The following is a 20,190-nucleotide window of genomic DNA, read 5'->3' on the forward strand; positions in this document are numbered from 1 at the left end:
AATGACATTTTTTTAATTAAAAGTGAATATGTGAATAACGGTTTGAAAGTAAATAACTCCCTCTGTTGTGAAAAATAACCATGACAAACTGCTAGCTTGATTCTGAATCCCCTCAGAGAAGCTAAAAAGAAGTCGTCTACACCTTCTGAGTTCTCTAATAAAACATATCTGACAGACGCTGCAAACCTTGACGATGGAAACATCGGGCAGGTTTTTTTTTTTTTTTACCAAACTGACCTCTCACTTGTTTACTACGTGCCAAGGGACCCAAGTGTTCAGGAAGCCAAACTGGCTCTCTTCATGTACTTTTTGGATTGTTTGCAGACAGATGTGGCCTTTACAGATGATCCACTTTTTACAGCATGTATTATGCTAAACTAGTTGTAGTTTCCAGCATGATTTGCTGTACTCGTCAGCAGTAGTTGCAGCAGTGAGTCGGGAGTGAAAATTATTAAGACACTTGCACTCTTGTTTAACACAAAGTGTACATTTGTAAAATAAATAAATACATGTAAAAAATAAATTATATAAAAAAAAAAAATCTAATGAAAAGCTTGATCCGAGCATGTATTTACTGTACACAACTGGAATGGTTATTCTTTTTTATTTCCATGTATGGTCTGTGAAAAAAAGGAAAACCTATCAAATGTATCGCTGCTGTAATGTGAAATAGAATATACTTGTAACATTATTTTGTACATAAAAGATTTATGAAACATTTTGGTTTTGTGCTTTTATTCAGATTACTGAGTCTTTATTTTCACTTTCTCTTGCGTGTTTGAGCAGAATATACTGTCCATTATTTGCTTATAAAAGCATAAACTATGAATACTAATGATAGAGACTGGATGTTATCCTAGATATGTAGGGGGAGAAAGGACAGGAACAAGCATGGGGAGGGAAATCTTCACTTTCTTGGTTTTTTCAAATTCATAAATGTCTAAAAGTGACACGTAGTAGTAGAGTGACAGATTGTCTTTCAAACCTGAGAAAAAAAAGCTTTAATTCAATCTGTTATTTTTGCACTCAATATGTGCTCTCATTAAGCCCAAATATTATGACACCTGTAATATTGGATGCATCCCTGGGAATTACACAGCAACAATAATACACAGATGGTCCTAATGTTATGGCTTCTTATAGTATATTGATAATAATACATAGAAACTATGACCACTAAACCCGTTTAACTTTCATCTTTGTCCAGTGAGGTTACCATCACAACTGTACATATCCTTCATTTCCACTAACGTATGGTCAGAGCTAAGGAACGTGTAATAACACACCTTAAATTTAAGTGTTTCATATCAGTAGTTGTGCATGTGAATGCTTTAAGAATGGTCGCACAATTTTAAATCTGAACAAAAAAAGCATTCAATTGTCACGGTTAAATATTACTCCATTGGCAGATCTTCGTTGTGATTGGACGTTGCTTCCGCTTGCTTCTTGTTGCTGGGCCTCCCATTGGTCAGTGTGCTCTGTAAGTGATCAGGAAGTAGAACCTCCACAGTAAAACTGATCCTTTTGGCCTGAAAGATGCTGTAGGTGTTGTCAAATCTCAACACATCTGTGGAGAACACAAAGTGGTGTAAACGTATAGAGTTAATTGTGTTACAGATTTTAGATCAGGGTTCTCACAGACGCCGGGACGCTCGCAGGTCAGTGACCCGTCCTCGGGGACGAGGTGAGCGTTGTATCGTTGGCTGTAAACCACTTCCTCCATCTGAGCCGCTTTCATTCTCTCTCCCATTTTAGGCTTCAGAAACACACCGAAACCAATGTCTGCGCTGTCAGTGGCAAACTGCCACCTGATTGGATGAGGACACAAGCTTGAATTAACGCTCATTATGAAAGTCACAGTCAGGAAAACATGTACTAACTAATGAAGGAAGCCAGCGTAATGGCGCGTTCACACCAAACGTGATGAGTTGCTTAAACATTGTTGCGCTTTTTGGTCACTTCATCGCTCCAGTGACGTGACGATCGGGGAATAGTATGTGTCTGCGGAGCCGGCGGCAGCGCTGGGAGAGCTGATCACTTCTTCTCCTGCCGTACGTTTACAGCACTTATCATAGACAGCACCGCTTCTACTTACGGTTTAAATGATCAACTTACAGAGTTACTAAAGAATGAGTTCACTCAAAATATAATTAGAATTTAAAAGGCTTATTCAGTGTAGAGCAGGGACTGTGTGAGTAATATAGCATCTTTGGGACTGTGTGCTTATGCTTGTGGGCTGTGTATTGTGTGTAGTAGTTGTGCAGGTAGCGGTCTGTCACTGCCAGCGTTGACTAGCTGCCTGAGTGGGCGTGTCTTACTGCATCAGGAGTAACGCCCATAATCAAGGTATAGTTGAATTTACCCCCTAGTGGCAAATCAGCAGGAAGCAGGGGTTTTGTTTAGGGCTGTCACTTTAATGCGTTAATTAATTAATAATTAATTACAGGAAAAAGTAACGGCGTTAAAAGCTTTTTTTTCTTTTTTTGCACTACCAACAGCACAGAACCTTTTAATTTCCAGCGTTCCCGGTATACCCATTATACTGATGCACCAGCTACAATACGGAGACGGAAGACTGGCATGCTTCTCAGCTTTGTTTGTTAATTTTGGCCAAAATCATGTATCCCTGGTTGGAAATCAGGGGTGTCACACCTGTTTTAATAAAAGGGGCTCAATTTATTTTGAATATAGCCAAAGTAGAGAAGAAAATATTAACATTAGCAACCTTCCATTTACGGTTAATCATTTACTTTGGGGATTAAGTAATTATGTGTATTTTTTAAATTCATACTTTGATTTGGATAGCGAGTTCTACAATAATCATTTTACAGTTAATCATTTTATTTTGATTTCAAACATTTTGCACTGTAAAAATACATATCAACCAGTGGTCACCTGTACTTTAACTAATAAGAAAAATACAAATGTGTTGAAAAATAATTATTCTTACCTCTAAAATATCACGAAACCCTGATTTTTTTTTTTTTTTTTGTTGATCATTTATTCTTTTTTATAAATATTTTTGGGAATAAATTCACTGAGACGTGGGTGGAAAGCACAGTTTAAAAAAAGTTCATTACTTAATTTTACTGGTAATTACTTGCTGAAACTCTGGTCATACTTTTATTAAACTCAGGAACACACAAATCACAGCAAAGGTATCAGATTGTATCCTGGTATTAATCAAATTATTAATCTTTTGAATGATAAGGAAAAGGTTACACAACAAAACAAATGACTTTGAAGGTAGGATCAAATACCAGTACTCCCATACTAACTGGAAATGGCCTAAACCTGTACCAAATCTGGTTGAAGCGTGTTGTGTTCTCGTGCGATTGTCATTAACTTTACCTGAGGACGCAGCCTGGAAACAAGATCTCAAAGTCCAGCTGTTTGGAAGAACCTCGGCTGACGGTTGTACACTGCTCATAGTCCACCTTCACATGGTCCCGTACGTAGTAGGAAGGAGGCACTGGTCCCACATGGTGGATCTGAAACAGAAAAAAACAAACTGAAACAAACACTAAAGACTCTGTATAGAAAAAGTGAGAGTGGTTGGAAGAAATGATGGCCAAAGAATGAAATCTTTACTTACAGTTTGATTCAGACAATCTAACACCTTAACAGCAAACAGACTTTTAAAGAAAATGGAGACAGACAGAAAAGACATTTCATCTGCATTTTATTGTTTCTACTCTGTGAGAATTCTTAAGGTCTACTTAAAGTCATTGTAAACCAGACTAAACACAAACATAACAAAGTAAACAGACCACACTACTGATCAATACAGTATTACGTGCAAAAAATGTCTTCCTAAATCATAATAATGTAAATAAAACCCAAAGCTGAAAGAAACCAAAACTAATAAAAAGTCAACAATGCCACACAAGTGCAGTTTCTACCAAATTTAAGAAAATAGGTTTGTTAGAAACTTTTTCAGTCGATGACTTTTTTCCCCTCGAGAATTAGTTTTTGATAATGTTTGTTATACTGTATTACAGAGCAATCAGGAATCAGGGATGATCATTGGTTCTAATGAATCAACCCAGGATAAAGATCACACCTGTAGTTCAGGCAGTTAAAACACATGTAGTTCTATTGGGAAAGTTCTTAGTTTTTAGGGTAGAATTGTTCCTATGGAAATGTGCCTTAGGTTTATTAGATGACACAGATCACCAAGATCTTTTAGAGCAGAGATGGGCAACTTTAATCACAGAGGGGACCACAAAAATGTGATTGTAACAGATCAGATCCCATTATCAATATTCAAGTAAGCATTTGAAATAATGACTAATATGAGCATTAATACAGGGAAGAACAAAAGGTTTTGCCTGATTTTCTTGTTTTACAGTATATACCATAGTGTATAGTATGCTTTGGGTGTTTTTGGAGTCATTTTGTAAATTGTTGTTGTTTTGTGTTTTTGTAGTTATATTGTTGATTTCTGTTGTTTTGTGTGTTATGAGTCATTTTGTACTTTATGATTTTTTTTATTATTTTTGCACTTTTGTAGTCATTTTGTGTGTTTTTGGGGTAGTTTTGTGCATTCATGGTGTCATTATGTATATTTGATTGCAGTAGTTTTGTGTTTTTCTGTAATATTGTATGGGGTTCTTTTTTGTCATTTTGTGTATTTTTGCTGTTGTTTTGAGTATTTTTGCTGCTGTTTTGTGCATTTTCTTTTATTACAATATTTTTTATAATTATAGGGGGACGCACAAAATTAGGGCTTGTTGCCCATGTCTGCCTTAATGAAATAATTTGTTTGGTAGTCTTGCATATTTTCAGGAAAGGTTTTGCAGAAACTTTTACCAAAATGCTCTCTTTTCTTTCTTCTTAAAGGAAATCAGTAAATTATTCTCGACGTAAAGGATTCCTTTCTGTTCTGTGATTTCTGTCTGGTCTGATAATCAAGCTTCACATCAGTCTCCATTCTAAAAAGGCTGAGGCAGTTGACATTAACACACAAACCGACCGATTTTTCACCACAGGTGTGAGGGACTCGACTGCAATGCAAAATAGGAGAATTTTCATAATGAAAGTCAGGATGAAAACAACATACTCTTTAAAGTCCCAGGATCTGATCACTGCACGTGGTGAAGAACCCTTGTTTTAAATCCCATTTAACGTTAAGATGTATTTTAAAATACCTTAAAGTGTTTGTCATTTTTAATTTCTAAACCCTCAAGGATTTTAACGACACATTTTCAGCTTCACAATGTAACCAAAGGCCTGAACAATGCAGATTTCATCTATTACAAAGAGTTACAACACAGTCAGGTACAAACAGCTAATAAAGAGAATAAAATCTCCATTACAAAGGAAAACACTTTCATGGCGAGCATCTCAATGAAAACACAGAATTATCTTCTCCTCTTCCTCACTTGTTCTCGGCCCAATTTTTTATCTACAAAAATAGTGACAGACACTTGTTAAATTACTGATGTGGCGTTTAAATGCTCTACTGGCGCTTAACTACTGAAGCCTGAAGCTGCTGTTTCCTTAAAACACATGGCTGCTAACGATCAGCAGGAAGGATTTATAGAAAACATTTTATCAATAAAAAATAATGTCAAGTTTTCAACAAAACACAGGCTATAAAAATATACAGATGAATAGGGTATTTACTCATTTATAGGTTGAAAAGTGGACATTTCTAGAGCTTTATTGTTATCCATAAACAAGCTTGAAAGCAAAGTCATTTTTTGTATTAAAACTTACACATAAGTGTTTATTTTACAAACAAATATCTTAAGCCTCCTGTCTACTGAGATACTGAGATGGGCTGCATACCCATGTGGGCATTCATAAACTAAGACTAAGTTTTCACAATGCCATTGCCAGAATTTGAGCAGGTTTGCACCTAAAAAGCTAAAGAGGCTGTTTAGTTTAACAGTGTTGGTCAGGAAATCATCATCTGTATCTGACAACAATAAAGCCCACACGTCGCTTACTAACCTGCACTGACAACAATGGTGGATGAAGCCTTGCACAAAGTAAAAAAGTGCTACCAAGTCACCAGTGAGCACTGGATTCACTAGGTTTATTTAAACCTAGGTTTATTTAAACCTATCTACTTTATTCACTACCTGTACATGAATTAATAAAAATAAGTATTGCCTCTACATTATAATTGTTATTTTTATTTAATTAGGGTAAATTACCAATATTATAGCACCACATACATGTATGTGGAAATGGCCAAAATGATTTTTCAAACTAAGAAATATGGTGATTGGGAATTAAAAAAAATTAAATGTTCTGACACAAATGTTTTTCTGTGTGGATGAAAAAAGCCAGATTTTCAAGAATTCAAGAGTATGAATTAATGGGAAAACCCTGGCAACCATATTGTGAAAATGCAGCACAAATATCACCAGAGGCTACAAATTGCTTAGTTCCATTATATTTACATCACGTTTAGCAGCTGTTGTCAGCATAGTTGGATTGATCCCTCCTCTTAGTCTGTCCATTACAATCATTTCATTGTTCACTACCTGCAGTGATCACACTGGCTGATTCAATTGTGCATTTAGATTTTAGAAAAGCTTCATTATGAGGAAAAAAACACACCTGCTGTGTATCAAATTGGTAAACTTTTATACTGACAATGTACAGATAATATCATAATAATCATCTTTTTTCACCATTCTCTGCTAATCAAACTTAGAATTACAACTTTTTATACTCGTATATTACAAGTTTTGGACAACTGCCTGTCAGCCAGTCTGATCAAAGCAGTAGCTAAAGCCTACAGAAGCATAAACATCAGGGAAGAGGCTGAAATAATAATAAAATAAAAAACACTGATCACTACTTAAGCACTGATGTAGGATCATAATATCTCTACTGCAGGGTTGATTGGCTGCTGTTGGAAGGCTACATTCAAACAAAAATCAAGCTGATACGTGTGATTTAGTTTCAAAGTGTATTAGATCCAAACAAATTAATATAAACAATAGTTTGGGTTAATATTATGCTAGTGAATGTACAAACTGGTAAAAATAGTGCAGTGATACCTTGGCATCTTTAAAAACATTTGCAAAACAATAAAAGTGTTTTTTTTTAATGATGGTTCACTATTAACAAGTGCACATAATGATGGCAGATTGCCCAAACTTTACACTTTATAAATCAACATTTATTATAAGGAAGTTCTACGATGATCCACAAAATACAGTGCAGAGTGAGACTAGAACAGTAGAAAATTGGTAAATTACAGTAAGGCAATGTGCATTGCTTGTCTAGCATGTATAAAAAAATATGTAAAATTTCGCTCATAATCTCGTTCAAAATCTTGCGATAAAAATCACGGCTGCGGGGGATTTTGAGCAAAATGAAATGGAAATAGCTGTATGACACCGACTAAACCCTAATTTACATGTTTAGGGACCATATCACACATTTCCATGTTTCTTTTTCTGTAAAACGGGTGGCTGGGGGTCTATCAAGTTGTAGCAAATAAGTGTCCTTGAGTGATTTCGCGTAACCCTCCTGGCTTCTGTAAATCATCTGAAGCTTATAAGTATAAAGTAATAACAATAGTTAACTCTATTTTGCATGTTTGGCCAGTAAAGTAATCTAAATAGGGAAAGACGATGAAACGGAAACAAAACTAAATAGGCAAACTCTAAAACAAAATTGAAAAAACTTTGGAATAAAAAGTCTCTACACTAAGACCAATATAGAATAATTACAGTGTTAATCTTCAGGTAGGCCTACACTCTCCTAACCTTGCCTGCAAGATGAATTCTCCTGGTGTTCAGAAATAACAGAATCCATCTTGTACTGTTCCCGCCTTTGCCTTTCGAATCCAAACTTAAACAGTTAGAACCAGTCATGAGGCAGTGTTGTGGTTTAGGGTAGGATAACCAGGTGTGACAAAGGCGGAAGCACCGAAGCAAAACTAGCGTATGCGCAGTTGTGGGGAGAAAAACTAGCTGGGCTACTGCTATTAGCATAGCTCCAAATCAAAATAGAAAGATGTCGACGCAGGATGATGGTTAACGTGCCCTTAACTCACATACTCGTGTTGCAAAAACGGCAAAAGTCACTCAACGACATAATGACCGCCACATTACTATCCCAAAAGAAAGTTTTCCCCAGAGGAGCCTTGTTGTTGTAGTAGCATCTCTGCGCTGCATGCCGATGACGACATCATCATTTGTTACGATGTGATTGGCTAAAACACTCTCCATGGCACATAACAAAACCTGAAGCACCTTTACAAAAACATGAAAAGGAAACCTGCCTGAATTTTGATTTTGACGCGCACTGTTTCATTTTCCAGGTCAAATCAGATTTAAAATACTCAAAATACTAATCACGGAACAGCAGATCAGCTGTCATATTTGTAGATGTGTGGGTGTCTATGCCAAGTGGCAAGACTGGATCTGACTAGATTTGCATTCTTCTTCTTCAAAAATGGGAACTACTTGGCTTACTGTTATTATCGGATGCAATACAAGTGAAATCACTTTTCCTTATACAGTATTCTTATTACAGATACTTTTTTGTGCTTGAGTGCATGAATCAAAAGTTTTGGTTTGAACTACTTCCTCCAACTCAACAGCCAAGTTTTGCTCTAAAGTAAATCTGGATATGAAACACAGGTGGAGGCTCACCTTGTTTCGACAGCGTGGATCTCCATCGGGATCCGTCAGTTTCCCACCGTACATAGCTGGCAGCTCTTCCTCATCGATGTACTTCAGTAAAACCTCCTGCCAGTTCGCTGTTGAAACACAAACCAAACTTGAAAAAAAATTGATTGATTATTTAAATAAACAAAGTAATGGATGCCATAAGTCCTTTCTCACCCCCCAGGATGTTGATCTTTTGCCGCGTGGCTTCACTTAAAAGGTGTTTGATTAGGTTGTAGGCCACAGGGAAGAGTTTAGGGGCTGGAATAGAAAAATAAAAGCAAATATTTTCAATTTAACATGAAAAAAATCGAATGAAGATAACTACCAGTAAATAATAATGGCTTAATATTCTGTCCCCTTACATAGCTTGTGATGACCTTACCTTTAATAACAAAGAGTCGCTTTAAGCCTTCTGGGTAGTTTTCTTCAAACATCTGAAGGATCTATGATGGAATATATTAAATAATGTCATCACATGTTAATATACTGGTATATAATAAACCAGGGGCATCCAAACTTTATTCGAAGAGGCCAAAAAACAGAAAGACAAATACATGAATTGATCAGTCTCTGATCAGGTCAAAGAGTCAGTTTTTGGGAGTATTTTGCTTTAATCAGATATTGGTCTTGACCTTGTTTTGAGGTTTTTAGTTCACTCTCCATCTCTGTCATTTTCATGCTGCTCGTCTAAAATTGTGTAAAAGTGCACCAGTGAAAAAAAAACGCTCAAGACTTTGACCAACATGTGCTCTGTAACAGAAGACTGGGTGTGCACCGTTAGTGCGCCCCCGTGCTTAACATGATGTGCCTAATAATGTGCACGATGGTGAGCCTTCTCCCATTGACTCCACTGAGTGTCTGTTAAACTTTCTAACAATAGGGACACTGTGTGCAAGAACAACTCTTTTAAGTTGCTTTGTTTGTCTAAAAAGTGTTGAATATCTAACCAAACTCTTTCACTACGTAAGTTTCACTATGTGAATACATCGTTCAAAATGGTACACTCCATACCATACACTACAAACTCAATGAGTATACACTGTCTACTAAGTATGATTATGATGATGACCAATGATGACCATTCCCACTGAAAAATACTTCCCAAGATGGATTTCAAACCTCCAACGACAAAAACCTGAATCACACTGAGGCTAAATATCTCAGTTGATTCTCCACCTCTGAAAGTTCTGAAAGCATTTTAAGCAAGAAAGTTTTTGACGTCAGACTTAGTTTGAGTAGTACGTTAGTATGACATCTCAAACACAGCCATCGTGCCTGATCCAATCAGGACATCACAGGTTTAATGGTTATTCTTTTATTAGTTGTGTTTGTTTGATGACCTGCCATGATCATGATAGCGCCACCTAGTGTTAGAACCAAGAAATGCAGCACCAATGCTCATTTTGTGCTTGGGGCCACATTTGTCCCCCCAGGCTGTAGTTTGAACACCCCTGTAATAAAGTGTATGTGAATTTCTGTACCTCTCCATATGTTTCAATAGCAGGCTTCCATAAGTGTTTCAGAGCCAGACCTTCCACATCATAGATCATCGTGATTGACTCGACGTTCTTCCCCAGCTGGAAAAAAGAGAATTTCATAAATGATTACTGACAAATTTAATGAGTGTATACTTTTGGATATTTGGGTGATTGCAGTAGCTGCCTTACCTTCTCAGACTGCAGGCTACACTCTTTTTGCAGCATCTCACACTCTCTGATCTTGGACTTGATAAAGTCTTGCCTTGAGGCGGACAGAAAGAGGCCTTTGGGATCCACTGGTCCTATAACGTCATACCAAATAGGACTGCCCTCTCTGTCATAACCACACATTCCCCCTGACAGGTACTTCTCTATCACCTGGACACAACGGGCAGGTTGTATGATGCAATAAATCACTTGGACATAAAATTTGACTAAACTGTAATGAGTAACAACTGATGTTAACAGATTAACAGGTGTTACCTCTGGTGGACGCCAGTCTGTGATAATCGTGTCTATCTTCATGTGTTTTCTGTACTCTAAATGCTGAAGGAAAAAGTGCTCAGAGTTAAAGCGACAGGTTGTATTTTTATATCAATTATTTCAGTTTTAAAGAAACACAATTTTAAAGGAAGACCCATAGGACACATAACCAGGGGTATACTGGGACAAAAAAATCAGCTCTGGCCTTTTCTGTCCAGACCAGCCCACTACATTATCAGCAGACACCATGTAGAAGCTGTTTTTAAGTCAGTGATGCTCAACATGGGGCTTTTTATGTTTTCATTTTAATTACTATTCCCCCAGAAAACCTTAAAAGGGGGGAACTTTTTAACCCCTTTTTACCTATCTCCTTTGGCCATTTTGCAACTTTCTTTGTCCTATTTTTGCTTCTCAAAAAGTTCTGACACTTTTTTCAGACTTTAGCTACCATTTGCCAATAAATACCCCATTTTTTAGATTTTTTGTCCATTTTTGCAAGTTCATTTTGGCACTTATATCCAATTTTTGTCCTTTCTTGATTTTTTTGGCCACTTTTCTTCCAAATAAGCTAACTTTTGCCCAATAAATACACTTGTTTCCTTTTTTTCCTACATTTTGTCTCTTTGTTCCACATTTTGGCCCTTTTTCACAATTGTTTGCCACATTTTGCTCATTGAAGCTATCCTTTGCCATTACATATCACCTGGTTCCTCTTTATTTGCCCATTTTTTGATCACTCTTGACTGCGTTTGGCCTATTTTTGTCACTTTAAACTCTTTTCTTGCCACGTTTTTGCTTCATTTGGACCATTCATTTTTGGCCACCTGTTACCATGTCTGCCTCTACTCGCTAGCGGACCAGACCGGCCCACCGGGACGATGCCCGATATGCCAGATGGCCAGTCCCCCTGCACAGAACCCACATCATGGGCTCTTGTTTTGAAAGGCCCAGAGGGGAAACTAGTGTGGTGTATGTGCACAGTACAACAAAAACATGACCAGACCTCTGAAATTATGAAATCAAGGGGAAGTGTGAAAAAGTTAGTAACGTGGTGAGTTTTTGACATTTAGGCAGCAAATTTTCTGATCTTTATAAATGATCAAATTTAAATGATTGCAGCAACATTATTGTAGATGCAGTGGGTAAAAGTCGGTAAGTTAAAAGATCGCTGTTGACTAAACAAAGGACTTTTCCAGTGTGGGAATCTGAGCAGCCTCCCTAACCCAGAGGATATTTACACCAGCAGATACAGGGTCAGAGCATCAGGTGTCAGAACCCAACCCAGTTACACAGTCCACACCATGAGGCTCTAAGACTCCTGAACTCAGTGGGTTCAAATCTAACAGCTTTTAAACTTTATTCTACTTTAATTAGAAGTTAGTTTGAATTTTTTTTTTTAAATCCTATTTAATATATCTTTGTGTTTCTACTGATTTAACATTTGTGGATTTCCAAATTTTCCACCATCTGTTCTCAAAACTTGGCATCACATTTTATTCATTAACACTACCTCTGTTTTTCTTTTTAAAATAGATATTTAAATCTCAGTGAGGAAAAGAGCAATATGATATTCAGACACTTACTTTATGCTCATTCTTTATTTATAATCGGTGACTACTCACGCTGTCAGTTTATTACTTCATTACCAAGGAGGTAATATTTTCACCGACGTTTATGTATTTGGATTTGGATTACGTCAAAAGCAATTAACGGATTTTGACAATATTCAAACCAAAGACAACTTACGCCGTGGAGGATTCCATTTTTGAAAGGAGATCCGAAACAATACGCTGATTCTGGATGACTTTCAAAACTGCAACAAATGTTGTTGATGAATCCAGAAGCCAGTTTCTGTGCCTTCTTTCTTTAAAGTATTTCAAAGTATTTCACATAAACACAATGTTTTTGGAATATTTCAGTACAAATCTAAACATTAACATGGTACTAGCTCTCTCTGAGCTAAAGGGTTTCTGTTGTTTCAAAATAGAATTTGCATTAAAAATTCTACAATCTATAAATATTGGTGGTAGCAAATTATGTAAAAGTAATTATAATATTTCTTGGTTGGATCCAAAAGAGATCAAATGGCTGCTAATGATTTGATATTGAGTATATAAGAGTTTGGCTTGAGGTTTTATTGTTTTTTTTCTCTCCTACTTTCAGTTCCCATTTTAATCCCAGTAATTAGCGTCTTATCTCCACAAACTGAAGTGATGACTCAGTTTGCCCGCTGTAAACCATAAGCACATTGCTCCTCTCTAATCTGGTGCCACACCCTGCACTGGTGGACTGCACAGTGTGTGCTGGACTAAGTGTGTTAGTTAGACTACGATTGAGAAGTAATCACTGCTGTACTTTGGCTTTCAGCTGAGTACATGGATTGGTCTGTAAAACACATTGACAGGAGTTTGAAAGCACTAAAAAAAGTAATAATGAAGCAGAAAGTATTTTACCTTTCTCAGCATGGCCTCCGACTTCTGAATGTTAAAGTTTCTGGCTATGAAAAAAGAAGAAAATCAGCAAGTTGGTAAAGGCTCAGATAAGCAAGTTTATTATTATTATTATTATTATTATCTTAATGTGAAACGTGTCTTACTAAAGCAGATAATCAACCTAAAAAAGTGTAAGTGTGAACAATGATGGTGGTTTAAAAAAGATTTGGGTTTTAAATAGTTTTTACACTTTTTCTTAGTCACTCTGATTATGTAATTTCAGCAATGAGTAAAAATTTGCTTGACGGGCAGTTTAAACAACAGTTTGTGCAGAGATTAACAGCACTTTCTCACTGCTGAAAGATCATGAGTTCAAATCCAGACACATCAAGCATAAAATGTATTATTATTATTATTATTACATCTACTATTGTAGAGTTTGCATGTTTTATCCACTTCATTATCCTGACAGGTATACAGTATGTGCATTAGGTCTTAATTTTATATCCACATAAACTCAAAGTGTCCCGATAAAGGATATCTGTCCCGTATCAGTAATAAACAAGTATTGGATTAAATTGCCTGCATCTAAATTCTCTGAGTTAATATATAATGTTTTTCATTAGATCTATTGAGGGATTTTTTCTTGGTCTTTAAAAAAAACATTTTCAAATTATTATTATTTTATTTCCATTGTAAAATATTTTAAGGTTCAAATGTATGTAACCCATTGCTTAATAGTATTGTTTTTTGTTCGAGTAACATGCTTTGATCAAGACCTTTCTAATATTTAGTAAATATGTATTACAAGTACAGTATGTATGATTCCTGCTGCTATCACATCAGACTGACATCATATTGGCCAATAGTCAAAACAGCAACATTGGTATCAGATTTAAAGTGAGGAAGTTATATCTGGACTCCTCTAATAGAAACATCATGAGTTGTATGGTACACAATGTAGCTCCTTAAATGGATTTTTGCTCAAAGCACAATTTAAACTCAAGCTAAACTAAAGAAACACCAAACTGTAACTAAATTATCACTAACATACGTAATATTTACATTATCAAATATCACTATTTTACTTTGGCTAGGTATGAGGATGTTTTGTATCTGGATAAGATCCACATTAAACAGAAAGAAACTGCAACAAGGACTTTTATAAAACTATTAGATACGTTTTGTGAGTTTGATGTAGAAAACTCGATTTCAACTTGTACAAGTGCAGATTTAGTCATCAGGACTATTTCAGTTATAGTCTAGTTTTAGTCAACTAAACAACATTAAAATCATATTTGACTAAATCAGTTACAGATATAGTCAACTAAAATATACAAGCATTAGCATTTATGCATTTAAAAAAGAGTTAATTACCATTTATCAACCTGATATGGGAAGCTATCGATGTTTGTAAATATGCACAGGCAGATTTGATGTGATCAATAGTAAGACCACATGATCACATGAGTTCTGATTGGATTTCATGCCATGTGGCAAAATTATAGTTTCATTTTTATTAGTTAACAATGTCTTTATGTCGTAGTCGTAGTCTAGTTATTGTCACTTTATAAAATGTAGTGAATGAAAACTATGAGGAAAACTTTTAGTCAAGAAAAGTAACACTGATCCCAAAGTAATTAAGAATCTGATTTGTGCGAGAGATAACACTTATGTGAAGCCTTTTCTCCTCATCGTAACACAATAATACAAAGCCCACCATGACAGCTCTGTAGAACTGGTTTTAACACAATAAAGTGAATGATCAAGTGACAGATTTAACTTTCAAACCTAAAGCCACGAGAGACTTTGTAAAAAGTTTCCCACACCCAGTTATTGTAGCATCTGCCCAGTTTGTTCATGGTCTTTAACAAATGGTGAAAAATGATGATAAGCAGACCTGCTTATCATCATCCGATCAGTATACAGTGATTGTGGTCTAGGTCTGTGAAAAACTGATGAGCTGAACAAAAAATATTCATTCAATCATTCACATAAAATAAGATGCTTTGAATGGGAGGTTTTGAACTGGCCTTGGAGATCCACCATTATCATATCATGATGTGATCTAGGAAATATTTTTACAATTTCATAAGAGGCAAAAGAGAGAAGACGGTCAAGTTTGAACCTCAATACAACCAGAAGATCAAAACACAATAAACAAATAAAAGGGCATAAATTCTGGAAAGAAATGTAATACTTTATACTAAATCAACAAACAAGAAAAAAAAAAGTGGAAGCATCCAAAATAAATGTAATTGTTCAGTAAACATGGAGGGTGAAACAATACACTGAGTTCATAATATGATACGGTGGACGATAATGGGCTTGTGATAACAATATGATGCAATATTTTCTTTGGAAAAGGAAAAGGACAAAAAAAGAAATTGCGGTTGAAAAAAATAACCATGCTTTTATTTGACTTTAACTCTGGACATACTGACATACAGTACTAACTCTACCTCATTATTTAAAGGAGCAAAGGGCAGGACCTAGAAATCAGACTCCATAGTGACACCACGGTGGTTAGTGTAACTGCAGCCATCAGCCAAGCCACGGCGAGAACGCATATCAACTGTTAGTTTATCACTGGATCACAGATGACACTGTGAATAGAGGATGGATGCCCGACCGGACCCTGACGGGACCCGACGGCACCGGACGGGTCGGGTTTGGACAGATATTTAGAACTTGTGTTCGAGTTTAGCCACATAGTGTTGTTTGAACGCAGCGTCATTTAACATCACCATCAGCGTCATTTGACTTCACGTCCGCAGAACTGCGTGGGAAATTCACGCCCAGATCAGCAGTACAAAATGTATCACACAATCTTTTCAAGGCAATAGGTAGAAATGTGTGTGGGCTCATTGTCTTTAGAGCGGTTTAGGTTTAGAGCCCTTCATCACCCATTACCATTAAAATAAAAAACTTAAAATGAATGTTTATTTTTTCTCAAATCCTGCCCTAAGCTCCTTTAAGTCAATAGATATATAAAAAACAAAAACAACTCATACCCTTAACAATGCATCTACATGTGAAGTTTTAATAATTGCGATATCTTGTCAAACTTTTACGAAACACTAAAAAAGGCAGGGTGACAGTTAGTCACCACCCATCTTTAGGACTTTAAACATAATGAGCACAGCTACAAAATAAACCATGATATATATTTTTTTTAAAGACCCAGTGAAATGAGTTTGTAACACACTAATGGGCCCTTACCCATGAAATGAGAGCCCCAGGATTAGAATACCTTGTCACATTTTGACACAGGGAGGTTATTCTTTTTTTTTTTCCGAATTCATTATTGTTATTGATTCACCCTCTTCTCACTTCTCATGGTTCAAACGTCATTTGAATTCCAAGTGTGACATAACTTTCAAGATGTTTTAGTTTTATTTTTCACAATTTTTTTTACAAACAGTCCTTCATTGTCTCGATTTGGCACTGTGATGTTCAACCATGTAATAGGCAAATCCGTGTTTTGCAACAGTTACAGTGATTAGTCCAATGCTCCCTCGCTGAGACCTAAAAAACTTGTTACAGAACAACGTCACACTCTAAGGAAAAATTGAACTGAGGCTGGAAACAGAAACGAGGAAGCACACAAGCTGTTTCCATTGTGGTGCATGTTTAATACGATTATCTGTGGATTAGTCTGACTCAAAGAGGCCTGGACCTCCAAGGCTAATCAGAACTAGCCCTGGTTATAGTCACTGCAGTGCTTCTTCTTCTTCTACTTTTTTTTGGTTCATAATCATAAGACGACGACATTAACCTCCCAAAGAAAATATCTGGTAGTTGGAATCGCTGAATTTACAAGAAAGCCCTTTAATTTGTTTGGAATCAGCTACTGACACGGTCATATTGTGGGTGTTTTGTCACATTAAAGCAGAACAACTGGGACGAGCGTCTGTTACTCAAACACACTGTTGCTCCACATCATCTCATGTGATAATGAACCACTGAAGCTTCTGCTTCTTACTCGGGAGCAAAAACACCATCAGACTTTTATCATCCCGACCAACACTTACAGTGACATAACCATAGGGGACGAATGAGTGAATAGGCTGATGTTTAGTTTTCCCTCAGGGGAAGCCTGCAGGTATCACAGTCAGGTGGACTCACTCACTCTCACTCACCTCTGAGCCATCGTAACAGGAAGTGGTCGTTCTGTGCAGGAAGTTGAGAAAAGACATCCTGTATCCTCGCTCGAAACTATACAATCAAAGAGAGATAAAGAGAGATGTGTGACTTCAAGTTTAATACAGTTTTATCAAAGGGTACAAAACACACACAGATACGATTGGTGTAGATATGATAGCAAGTAGTGCACATGGTGAAAAAAAAAAGCAGGCACACCTTCTAAAGAAAGGAAATGTAGCTAAATAGACCAACGTTATGGTTGTAGAAACTGTAAGATTTGATTAAATATTGGCCCCTGTTGATAAATGACTCCCCAAACTGCAGTAAAAAGCAGGGGCAAACTGTATTTCTGGTGTAGAGAAAGTGTTAATTAGTCTATGTCATCATTTTTAACACACAGTAATGTTTGTTTTGAATGCAGTGCTCATAAGGGCCTTCAAATCACCGACTTAAAATGTCACCCTCTGTTCTTTGCACCAGACAACCCTGACTCAGTACTGTATATGCCCTGGGATTTACTTTAAAAAAAAAAAGGAACAAGTTTGCAATTGTTATGATTTGTTTAATGAATCTGGTATCGGGAGCGCGCTTTGCGGTACTGACACTTCTTCATGGTGTTTTAAACAGCTGATAGTGTCATTTAGATCTATAGACTATCTATCTCAGATTTATGGACACAGGTCAGATAGTGGAGCCCAGAGTTCACAGCAAACATAGTGACGTTACTTTTAGTTGTTATGCTGCAAAGCGGAAGTCAGCATCCAATGTGAACATTTTTAAATCCAAGTTAAAGACACTGTTTTATTTTTGTGATTATTAATATCATTATTGTTGATTTAATGTTTTTACTGCTGATTTCAATCTTCTTCTTGATTTCTAAACTGAAGTTTTCTGTCGCACTTTTTAATCATGAAAAGCACATTGAATTACCTTGTGTATGAAATGCGCTATAGAGATCAATTTGCCTTGCCTTTAGTATCTGTTTATTAAACAGTCTATATGACTACAGGTATATTGATTATTTTCCTGATTTTAAACAATCTAGGGAAGGGAAACATTAGCCGTATATCTGGCAACAAAGATTGAGTCAACTTTATTAAAAAACTTCCTCCACTGTCAGAACCTGTTGACCTACATTCTGCTGCGCGTTCGTATGACTCCTCACCAACCGCCCAAGTTCCACCTGCATTGCTCCGCCTTTTAACTGCAGAGGTGCCGACAACAGTACGTAGCCAGCCCAGGAGCTGGCGTGGATCCTGCTGCATGTGTGTCAGACTGAAGCCAGTCTATAGAGCTGCATGTACAGGCTGGTGGCGTGGATGCTGAGCGTCCATTAGTGATGTGCCGCCCAGGATTTTTCCAACCCACACCACCCGCCCTGAGCTGCTGCCTCTATTTTCAGAACCCGCCCCAACCCAACACAATGGTGTCACGCTTTCAGAGGGTTAATTCAGTTCAGTTTGTGTCAAGAAAAAAGTTAATGCCGCATGATGTGAGCTGTGAGCGCACGCTGCACAGCCAATCAGCGCTGGCTCACAGTTGCAATGCATTCACGAACAGTCGTGAAACAGCTGATACCTATACTTTCAGTTAAAAAAAATTACTCCAACCTGGACACAGATTAATTGATACCCCGCATCACTAGTGTGCATGTATATATGTATGTTTATGTATATGTGTGTATGTTTTGTTTATATGTGTCTGCGTATATGCATGTATGAATGTATGTGTTGTGTGTGTCTATGTATATATTAGGATACAATTTTGGAAAATAAATCTAATTGCGATTTTTTTCCCTCAATATTACGATTGCCGTATCCGTACCGTTACCGTGGCCCAAAAACCGTGATGCATACCGAACCGTGGGAAAACTGTACCGTTGCATCTCTAGTGTATATTGTGAATTTCATTTAACAGATTTAGTTCATTCACCCGGTAGTTTTTTTTTTTTTGTTTTCAACTTGGTTTACATTTTTCCATGTGTATCAACTGCACACAAGTTTGCACTACTACAAAGATGAATTTAAGAGTGTTAATGGTTATGTCTCATCCATCCATTTATCTGAAACACCAGCTTATCCTGATCAGGGAGCTTATCCAGGGGGACAGACAAACACGTTTTTAAGATAAGAGGCAACATTTCCAACCTTTGTACTCCAAGTTGTCTAATTATAAACTTTAACCACTATATTTTAACACTATGGTAAATAGTACGGCAAGGGTTGGGAACGAACAACTTTGAGACCATAAGTTTGTAATTAGTCTGCTACATCCTCCATCATGTTTCCTGTTATCTCCACAGTGCAGAGGCTGTTTCACACAGATAATAATGAATGTCCGTCAGACTACGGCTCACCTGCTCCAGAGCCTCCGCCTGTTTGGGGCTCAGGTCTCCCACACGGCCGCTCATGTCTGCGGGTATGAGGAGGACAACGTCCCGTCCTCTGCGACACACCGACACACACGGACCGAACGCTGCTCCCTTCACTGCCTCAGCATCCCACCATGGCCAGCGTTCAACGGCAGAGATGTAAACCAGTCCGTCCCACCGCGTCCTCAGACAGAGATGGTCAATAATAATAAATATAAAGAGGAGGACTATGGGAGGAGGGAGGGGGAGGAGTCCAGACCGCTTTGCTGCGTTATGGCCGAGTCACTGTCTACTCATTTCTACCGTCAGCACGAGCCTCTGGTGACCGACCAATGGCTACTGTGCTCAGAGTGAGCAGCGGTGTTATTTAAACATATAAATTATAACCATACAGCGCATTAGTGAACGGATTAATTAATTATTAATTAATGAAGGATTAGAAAAGAATAAATGAGAGGGTGATTGAATTAGGCAGTTTATTTATTTATTTATTTATTTATTTATTTATTTATTTATTTATTGTTCTTTGAGCAATCCATCTTATCTTTAATTTCCTTGTGGTTGTGGGTTTTTTTTTTTCTTACTTTTGGCTGTTTTTTTTTTTTATTTGAAAAATACAAATTTACAACAAAATACTT

General features: G+C 37.0%; 1 protein-coding gene across 2 annotated transcripts; it reads right to left on the reverse strand.

Annotated features, from left to right (window-relative positions):
- Positions 1-718: 718 nt before the first annotated feature.
- Positions 719-19,837, reverse strand: LOC114469182 (SEC14-like protein 2). Of its 2 annotated transcripts, XM_028456415.1 has the most exons (12): positions 19,538-19,833; positions 17,178-17,253; positions 13,057-13,100; positions 10,604-10,666; positions 10,310-10,498; positions 10,124-10,219; positions 9,025-9,085; positions 8,817-8,900; positions 8,625-8,731; positions 3,352-3,491; positions 1,639-1,808; positions 719-1,567 (listed from the first exon to the last, which is right to left on the reverse strand). In XM_028456415.1, exons 1-12 carry the CDS (start codon positions 19,589-19,591, stop codon positions 1,395-1,397), a joined length of 1,257 nt encoding a protein of 418 aa, XP_028312216.1. In that variant the 5' UTR covers positions 19,592-19,833; the 3' UTR covers positions 719-1,394. The 2 variants fall into 2 exon arrangements, with proteins under 2 accessions (XP_028312216.1, XP_028312217.1); XM_028456416.1 differs by lacking the exon at positions 1,639-1,808 and having other exon boundaries at positions 1,412-1,567; positions 19,538-19,837.
- Positions 19,838-20,190: the final 353 nt, after the last annotated feature.

This window comes from Gouania willdenowi, chromosome 9, assembly GCF_900634775.1.
Source record: "Gouania willdenowi chromosome 9, fGouWil2.1, whole genome shotgun sequence".
In the NCBI taxonomy this organism is placed as follows: domain Eukaryota; kingdom Metazoa; phylum Chordata; class Actinopteri; order Blenniiformes; family Gobiesocidae; genus Gouania; species Gouania willdenowi.

Bases quoted from the DNA above. Each gene is read 5' to 3' on its own strand.
- LOC114469182 (XM_028456415.1), bottom strand. From the start codon at position 19,591: ATGAGCGGCCGTGTGGGAGACCTGAGCCCCAAACAGGCGGAGGCTCTG. The intron at 10,667-13,056 runs GTAAAATACTTT...TTTTTCCTTCAG, and splicing joins CGGAGGCCATGCTGAGAAAG to CATTTAGAGTACAGAAAACA. The intron at 3,492-8,624 runs GTGAGCCTCCAC...TTTCTGTTTCAG, and splicing joins ATCCACGCTGTCGAAACAAG to ATCCACCATGTGGGACCAGT.